The 9,574-nt window shown below is 40.9% G+C and overlaps 1 protein-coding gene across 1 annotated transcript; it reads right to left on the bottom strand.

Annotated features, from left to right (window-relative positions):
* Positions 1-156: 156 nt before the first annotated feature.
* On the bottom strand, positions 157-5,409 carry hnf1a (HNF1 homeobox a). The gene is made up of 10 exons (XM_029510777.1): positions 5,060-5,409; positions 3,879-4,078; positions 3,576-3,756; positions 2,484-2,686; positions 2,150-2,289; positions 1,919-2,054; positions 1,640-1,828; positions 1,443-1,558; positions 1,198-1,282; positions 157-321 (listed from the first exon to the last, which is right to left on the bottom strand). The coding sequence occupies exons 1-10, from the start codon at positions 5,407-5,409 to the stop codon at positions 191-193; spliced, it is 1,731 nt and encodes a 576-aa protein (XP_029366637.1). The 3' UTR covers positions 157-190.
* Positions 5,410-9,574: the final 4,165 nt, after the last annotated feature.

A 9,574-nucleotide genomic window follows, 5' to 3' on the forward strand; every position in this document is an offset into this window, starting at 1 on the left:
GATTCTCTGATGTATCAAATCACATCTCTAATGTGCATTCTTGTTCACGTTACAGATTTATGGTGAAAGTTAACAAATGAGCTGTCGCCATGGTTTCTGACTCCAGCTTTCTGTGGGAACTTGCACCAGAGATAGCTGTCTGCCACAAGGCCCAGCTGACAGTGAGGAGGTGCCACACCAACAGAGCAGTTTACTGTGCAGTCGAGACCATCTGTGCAGGAATGTAGGAGCTGATGTCAGTTGGTGAAGGTGAGAGGAGGTGAGACTGATGGGTGTCTGTTGTCTGAGAGGTAGGATACAGCTCCAAGCTCTCAGAAGAAGCTGATGAAGAAAATCATGAAAAGAAGTTAATTTGGACTACATAACTTTGGCTCAATTTTTTTTTAGGAAATGTAGGTGCTATATTGATGTATTTATATTCAATCACATTACAGGCTAAGTTTTTTTTCGTCTGCATACTGCTGAGGTATCACAGAGGTCTGGGGTTTTGTTTTCTTTGGTTTCCCGTGCATTTGGTTGTGAAAACCAAAGCAGATGTTGACATACAGGCTGCACTAAGTAAAGCTGAGGTCAAACCAATTATTATCATAAAAAGTTTTAAGAGGTATGGCAGGAACCCTGGGATGTTATTACCACAGTAAGACATCTGAGCAATCACACACTTGTTGACCAAACACCTAGCCTGATTATTTTTATACTGACCAAACATTAGCCTGTTGAAAATATTTTGCCAAAGAAGAACGGTGTAAAAATAGAAGGATGTTGATCTTGTCTTAGATATGTTGTTCATGCATCATTGAAATTAAATAGGGTCTCAGCTCACTTAAAAGAAAGTAGTAGAGTGGTTTGCAAACAACAAGAAATCCATAAGACACAGAGCAGATCCCATCGGGGGAAAAATTGAGATTGGCTGTTGCTTTGTTTATCTCGAATTCTGCATTTGGGATACTATTTAAAAACCATATATACCATATATACCATACATTTATTTTAAGTAAAAGTTTATTTCTACAAGCATACACATGCTTGAGAGCTAGATGAGAAAAAAGATAGCATGCTCCCATTGGTGCATTCAGCAGCTAGTTAGCTGACATAAAAATGAGAAACTGCAGGAAATTTTTCTGTAGTCTGTAGACATAAACTAAAATCTCCAAATTGGAGATGGACGAGAATAGACCAGGATATACAGCTATGTACCTGGCACGGGTGTGTGTGGCTGCAGGTGTAGAGACTCTTCCTGTAAAGGTGGGTCTGTCTGTTCCTCTGAATCTGAGGTTAGGATCTAAACAAAACAAATGTCAACAATATTTCCCCAAGAAGTGTAATAACAAATATAACTTTTAAAAATGGAGAGACAAATTCAAACCCAGAGTGCCCAGGGGTCATCACACTGTTATGTAGGTTGTTCTTCTAAGCTCAAGTAGGCCATCGGGTCCACTTACCTGTCTGACGGCGGCGAGGCTGGTCAGAGTCCCCAGGCTGCTGCTGTCAGTGATGACCATGGCTTGTGACAGCAGACTGGACGAATGATACTGGGGTGAATCTGATTTGTGGTACACTGAGATGAACAACACATAATTTAAATTCTTGCTGAAAGTCACATTTTTAAACTCCAGTCAAGTTATTGCTGTAGCCTTACTGTGGCACGGCAGCTGTGCCATGGTTGCCATGAATGGACTGGCGCCCATGTGACTCTGAAGCTGCTGTGATATTGGCTGCTGTGGAGAGCCGTGAAGCTGCTGCTGGAATGAGATTGGCTGAAGCGTGGTGAAGCCGCCCCCTACATTGTTTATAACAGGTACATTCTGGGGCTGTGTGGAAGCTAAACCTGTGAATCAGCAGGCAAAGACATGGTTCTCAGACTTTTTCATTTCATTCTTACATAAAAAAATAATGGAAAGTAGCAAGCAAATGTTACCAATGAGAAGTGAGGACTCCCCCAGGCTCATGGGCAGTGAGGCCATGATGAGGCCTTGTGAGGAAGCAGGGGAGGCAGACAGACTATGTAGGGAGGTCAGAGTGCTTACTGGAGGTAGTGAGCCTCCACTGGACACCTGAGATCAGAGGGCAACACGATCATCATCATGCGCCAAGGCCTGGATGTTTTCTCCACTCTGAAACCAGAGAGGAACCATAAAGACAGCCTCACCAGCTTGGGGTTGTGGGTCTCGAGTGTGTGGCTGGGTTCCAGTTGGACAGGACTGACTGCAAGACGTCCCCCTCTCTCTCCTCCACTACTCCTGGCTGAGCTCACAGTTTCACACAAGATTTGCTGGCTATATTTAACACCTGGAACATAACGGTGAGTTGAAGTCAGCCCCCCCCCCCCCAAAAAAAGACAAATATTGACAAGACATGTCAAATTTTGTATTTACAGAAAATTCATTCTTTAAATGCCAGTTTTGATTTCACTCTAAAATGCCAAATTTTTCTTTTTACATTTTTACACTTAGCACTGAACATAAAGGTTGTTCGAGTATTACCATGCTCAGGACTTGGTGCCAGGTTGAGATTAGAAGATGAGGCAGACTGGTTGGGGAAAGGTGTGTCAAGGGCCAGTTTGTGGCGGAAGGCCTCTTCTTTTCGGCGGTTGGCAAACCAATTGTAGACCCGAACTTCAGTAACCAGGTTGGAGCCAAGTCCAGCAAGCTGAGAAGGCGACACCCCCCTCTGGAGACACTCTGCCCTGTGAAAGGAAGAACATACTTTTGGAGTATCCACACTGTCTTTTTGAGACTTTTGATTTTCATCTGGAGTTACTAAACTGACGGTGTTTGTGTTTCAGACAAACCTAGCAGGGATATTTTAAGATATCAGTGTTTTCAATGCATACATTATCGCTGTACACCAGCAGTCTTCACATATTTAAAAGATTTAACACTACTTTGACATGGACTCATCAGCCACTTTATTATGTGAACTTTGCAAATACAGGGTTAGATCCCCTTTTTCCTTCAGAACTGCCTTAATTATTCATGGTGCCTCATTCAAGGTGCTGGTTTTTTTGTCCATATTTGCATGATGATACACTGATACACAATATTTGTCAGCTTCTGCCACACCCCAAAAATGCTCTGTTTGATTGAGATCTGGTGACTGTGGAGGCCATTTGAGTACAGTGAACTGTCAAGAATATTCAGGAATCTGGCATCAATAAGGCATTTTTACCCAAAAAACTCCTGTTCACTGGATATTTTCTGTTTTTTAGACCATTCTCTATCAACCCTAGAGATGGGTATTAAAATCCCAGTAGATCAGCATATCTGCCAACAACAGCCATGCAATGTTCACAATCCCTTAAATAATTTCTCATGCACAGTCTGATACTCAGTTGGGACTTTATTTATTAGGATATGATGTGGAACTGTCTGTTATGTTGCCAGCAATGTATCAGTTAAATTGGACCTAACCACACCCACAGCCATGGTGATTCAGAATAGCTTGACTCTGTGACAGATAAATCTAACTTGAATTTGTTCATCATATTGATTTAGAAAAATGTCTTTTCAAGTTTTCTAAATTTTCAGCAAGGGCAAAAAAAAAAAAACAAGTTTGGTGCCATCGCTATGTCTCACCTGTTACACTCCTCCACCAATCCTTCCCTTTCCTCCTTGCTTGGGTTTTTCTGCCGTTCATAAGCATGGAAAAGAATCTGCAGGGACGCTGGACCCCACTTGAACCTGTTCCTCCGTCCTTTCTTGGTGTCCTCCCCTTGCTCCTCCACTGATGCAATGCCATGTTTGGCATTTGTAAATTCTGTGTAGAATTGATAGTGTCTGGGTTTTTTTTTTCTGCTGATATTTGCCGGGCGTGTGAAAATGTGTGTGAAACATGAACAGCGTGTGAAAACAGATTGGAGTGTCTGCGTCAGTACTCACGCTGGCTGATCTCACACTGCTTCTTGACGTACCAACTGTACAGAGCAGCCCTCTTCTGGTTCTTCATGGGTGTGCCCTTGTTGAGGTGCTGGGAGAGGTGGGACTGGTTGAGTCCTGTGGACTCCACCACCTCTCTCTGAGGGAGGTTGTGCTGCTGCATGTAGCTTTTCACCATTTTTGCAACATGCCAGGGGTCCTCCCTAGTAAAAACAGACATCTTTTTGTGTTATATCTCAACAACATAATTGTTGAGTTTTTCTGTGAATTTCCATCTGGTGTATTTTTATGTATGCGACTAACTGCCTCTAACAGTTAAACCTCAACAGTACTAAAGAGGCAGAGTTAGTTACAACATCAAATATAAAGCGTGACCACTGAGAGGGAAGTAGAGAGAGACTTATTGACAGAGAGATAAGGGAAAGCACACAGGGCCAAAGTCCAGCCCTTTCAGATCACTGGAGGGGAAAGCGTGTACAAGGTTTATGAAGCCTAATTTAACGCTTTCTAACTGTCACATCAGGAGCAGAAAAATACACAAAACTGAAAAAAATCCTTAACTCTTCACAGACTTAACAATTTCACCGCACAAATATTAACTAGGTATTGGATTACTAAAACAAAAGACACTATTTTACACTGTGTGTCAAAAATAATTTTATTACAAAATTTTATGTGTAAATAATTTATCCAAGAAATTAAATCTGTATTCCAAATATTTAACTTGTATCTAAATATATAGATATCACTGGGGATAAGTAAACATTGTCTCACATGACCATTCCCTACTCCATTAATCTTCACCTATGCGTGTAGCTTATTTATTAAGAAATGGTCAGAGAATAATGATGGCGGTGGGTAATTAGTAACTAGCAAAGGAGGAACCCTCTTTAAATTCGCCTCAGAAGCCACACTGCAGAGAGAGACAGGCAGAGAAGCAATAGGAGGGAGGAATGGGTAAAGCTAACTGAGCTAAAGAAGAATAAAAAAAAAAAAAAAAAGCTCAGAGGTTGGGGCTCTCAGAAACAGCGCTGATGAAGTGGCGAAGGCATTTTTTAATTTTACTGATCAAATCCTGTTGGGAGGCCCAGACAAATTGCTGTGTGAGAACAGCAGTTAGTGAGAGATTAAGGTGGTTATGCTGTTGCCATGGAACGACCAGAGAAGTGCTGGGATCTACTTACTGCAATAGCTGGTCAACCTCAACCCTCAGTTTGGCTGCCTCCGCTGGGGGAAGCTTCTCCAGCTCTCGGAATATAGGCGGTGGGAAATCCATTTCTCCTTCCTCAGAGCTCTCTCCGTCCCCCCTCTCTGCCCTCTCAGCACCAGCAGTTGTCCTGTCTTGCTCCAGTTCCCCCATGGCTTGGACCAGGACGTCCCGAGACAGTCCAGATCCCAGCAAGGCCCAGATCAGCTGCTCTTGCAGGGCAGTCAGACGGCTCGGCCTCACCTTGGCCGCCCTGGACTTCTCTTCTCCCTCCATTAGTCTGTTGCCTTTCCTCACTACTGCCTCGCGAACAAACACTGCTCTCATGTGCACTACCACACTCAAATGAGAGCCAGACAGCCAGCATTAGGCCTCATTATATCTGTTGTCCCTCTTCAGCTCCACAGAACGTATACTTTCATTTTCCTCTGTGTTGAATTTCCTCCTAATGTGTTCTGAGCTGTCTGGTTTTAGCCCTCCACCTGCTGTTTTGCTTTCAAAGGTCAATTGTCTTTCTTTTTCTTTTTTTTTTTTTTTTAATCTTCCTCCTCTTCACCCCCTCCTCCTTACATGCGCCCTGTGAACTTTGTCCTCACTCCCTCAGTCCCCAACAGTGACCAAAGTGCAATTTAAAAACAATAAATAAATGTGATGGGATGTTACCGTGGTGAACAGAGCTGTGCAGGAAAGCATATCACCTCTCAGTTATCAAAGAAGACAAAGAAAAATCATATTTAAAAAAAATATATATATTTACCAGGGGCATTTAGAGTGCAGATATTTCTGATTTCAGACTGAAACTGACTTTGCAAAGAAATTGGTTTGAATTATGGCTTTTCTGAATCAGAATTTTGGAGCATGTAGCTGTCATTTTTTGACTGATGTTTACAATGATTAAAAAAACACTGGTGAGCATTAGATTAAATCAGAAACAAGTCTACATGTGTTCTTTGCACCACTTGAGAGTGCTGTTGGGTCATCTATACATGAGAACAGCATAATGTATCTTCTACCAAGGTCACTTGTGGACCAACATGAACATACAGTGTCTCTGTTGAGCATTAGGTCCATCACAAGAACAAAGAGATTAGCTTTTCAGCCATGTTTCAAAAACAGTGTCATCTTTTCATATTGTTGAGTATTCCTTTCTTTTATATGCAGGTCATTTAAAAAAGAAAACAACAAAATATAAAGGTGCAGAAGTATGAGATATATGAGTGACATGTGGTAGTATTGGATTGTAAGCCAGAAAAATAAATAGAAATGTTTAATTTTATTCTATTGGCCTTTTTAGATGGAGCTAGTTTAAATATGTTTGGCTTACAAAAATAGACCCACAACTGTTTTAATTTTTTGGTCCATCTAAAAGAATTTGGACTTCAAGCAGCTATTAAAATAAAACTAAGTGAACTGCAAATCACTCAAAATGCAAACAACTGCAAGTGGAACTGCAGACATCAAAAATGTGACAAAGCACCACGATTAGACTTACAGGGTTAATAAGGATACGCATCATTTAACGGATGAGTTGATTCTGGAGCTGCGGGATCCAGAATTGTATCCAAAACACTCATTATTATTATTGATCATTATTATTACCGTTGACACCATCATGTCCTTGTCTTGAAGGTCTTTACTCTGTTAAGTAACTTGAGGTCAATAATGATTTGGCAGGATACGTGTGTGTGTGTGTGTGTGTATGTATATATATATATATATATATATATATATATATAGATATATATATAGATATATATATATATATACTGTTATTTCTTAACAATTCAGTAAATGTTTGTACATAAAATAAGTAACTGTTCATTAGGTAAATGTGGTATTGTAACAAGTCCAAAATGGCACTTCCCAACATTACAAAACATGAGTAAATGTAGTTACTTTCCACTCATAACATATGATTATTTATTTACTGTGCTCACATTGTGTTTGAATGTGACTCGTTTGCATATTCGGACTTTTAGCTTTCCCTGTAAAGCACTGGCTGAGAAAGGAGCAAACTTTGAGTTTGATAAGTGCTTCATGAATAACCTACTGTTATTACCACCATGTTATTATCCTACACTCTATTTCCTCACCTGTTGCTCTCTTAACTTTTTTTTTTTTACCACTCATCGCCACATTCTCTTTCCTCTGCTTTTGCAATTCTGATTTAAGGTTTATCACAGAAACCAAATATAATGCTCAATTTGTGGAACTAATCATTTTTTTTACACTCAGTGACTTTAGGCTCATAATAAAAGGCAGCAATTTTTTTGGAACATTCAGCTTCCCCCGCAGTAAGAATAACTCAAGTATTTTCTACTTTTCCATTTGTTTGTTTAATCAGATTATTATCATTTGTTATTATTATTATTTTTAAAAGGTTGTTTTGTCTTTTCTTCTTCCTCTTGTTTATTGTCAAAGAAAGTTGGCAGGAGTGATAAGTTGGAGTCTGCCTGGAAAGGAAAGAGGGCAAACTGAATGGGAGGCCTTTAAGAGCTAATGTAGTCCTTTATCTTTTTCCTCTCTCTTTCAGTGTAAAATGCTCACTTTCTCTGCTTGGATCACCTTATCCCATTCTCAGGTTCAGCCTATCAGCACCTTTTTGTGTGGAGCTGGTGTTACCCCACCCCACCCTTGGGAAGATGGCATTATACTGTATTTGGAAGGGTAACAGAGCTCCCTCTATCTCCCTGAGACATGCCACTGACCTGTAATTAAGTCCCATTGTACTATTCAGAGGAAACTCCTCACCGAACCGGACAGAGGGCAGTGTGTGTGGATTTCCAACAGCTCAGATACCGCTGTGACTAATGCTCCACCACACAAGCTGGGTTTATCAAAAAGGACCACATGCAGCACACATTAGAGCTTGCATTTTCCCTCCACAGAGAACTCAAAGCTATGTTGATTGGTAATCACATACAATCCACACTGTCCATCTCTCATTAGTGAGCCATTGCTGACTGCCTCTGTACGTGTTCTCACTGCAAGCCCTCTGTCTCTGTCTCTCCCTCAGCCTGGTGCACCCCCCCTCCTTTCATCCACAACCCCATCCCCAACCCCACCATTCAACCCCATTGATCATGCATGCAGAAATTTAACACACCCCTTAATTCCTGTCCAAATAGCCCCTGTCCCACTTCCAGATCTTCATCTGCTCATCTGCAGAGGGTAGAGTAAACCCATGTGCAGGCAGGACACTGACTGGACTACTTAGTGAGAAAAAAATGTTAGAGGGGACAATCACAAATCTGCATCTGGGCCTGAACAGCCGGCATTACACACTCTCAGCTTGTAATATGCCTCTTGGGGACATAACCAACACTATCTATTTGTTTTCATGTGTTTCAGTGTCAGCATGTACAAAAGGTTCCTTAATTCCAAACTTCACGTACCAAACCTGAGACTCAGTTAGGACGGCATCCATTTTATACCCTTAAGTCAAAGTTGTCAGTGTCTTTGTTGAATTGTTTGGGCTATTCATTGGCATTATAGTTGGTTAGCAGGTCACATGTTGAGTCAGTGTTGAGAAGATTAGCTGGAGCTGGCTTTGGGACTAATTAAATACTTAAACCCCAGCAATGAATGAGCACACAAGCCTCCTGCTATACCACATAGCATAAGCCTGTTTGCATTATGTAAGGTGCATTTAGACACAGACACATGGTCATATGAAACTGTAAATATGAAAGGACTGATATAAGTCAGCTCTCCTTTGACATTCACTTTAAACTATTCAACAAGGAGAGCAATGATGATTGGGAAAAGCTAATGAAGTTAGTAGATTAGCTGATATAAATTTTTTGCCTCATTTAATACACCTACATTGATACCATTAGTTGCACGGAGCACATAAAGACGGTACTGGATTTCTTGCCATGTTCACTGTAGCATCACCTCATCCGTGGTCGCAATGTTATCAGTGACCTTTTGCTTTAGGTCCGTGATGTGGCGCATCTTTGTTTGATAAATGATATTTTTAACATAACCCCACAGAAAGAAGTCCAGGGCGGTGATACCTGGTGAACAAAGCGGCCAGGTAATTGGGCCATCCCTTCCAAGGGTAGGGTTGGGGCATTTACCACTGCCTATTTCATCAGCAGGGTACCTGAAATACACAAATGCAATGTGATTAAAAACTTCAATAACCACTGAGTACATGCAACAAATCTGATTAATATACCTCATCAACTGCCTTTGTAATATAAGTTTTTTTTTTTTATTGTAAAGAGACTTTATGGACACCCTGTACTTAAATTCAAACATGTTACTGGACATCTAACTAATATCCTCACCATGACTGCGGGTCAGTAACCGTAAAACTGCTTCACTCTGGTGTGACTCTTTCACAATAAAGATCACGGGCCATATATATATATATATATATATATATATATATATATATATACACACACACACACACACACACACACACACAGACAGACGTGTGTGTGTGATCCAGATCCAGCTATGGCACGTGATATCAATTTCC

This window comes from Echeneis naucrates, chromosome 9 (genome assembly GCF_900963305.1).
Source record: "Echeneis naucrates chromosome 9, fEcheNa1.1, whole genome shotgun sequence".
Taxonomy (NCBI): Eukaryota; Metazoa; Chordata; class Actinopteri; order Carangiformes; family Echeneidae; genus Echeneis; species Echeneis naucrates.

Bases quoted from the DNA above. Each gene is read 5' to 3' on its own strand.
- hnf1a (XM_029510777.1), bottom strand. From the start codon at position 5,409: ATGAGAGCAGTGTTTGTTCGCGAGGCAGTAGTGAGGAAAGGCAACAGA. The intron at 4,079-5,059 runs GTAAGTAGATCC...TGTTTTTACTAG, and splicing joins GAGGTTGACCAGCTATTGCA to GGAGGACCCCTGGCATGTTG. The intron at 2,687-3,575 runs GTGAGACATAGC...TTCCTTTCACAG, and splicing joins TTGGTGGAGGAGTGTAACAG to GGCAGAGTGTCTCCAGAGGG.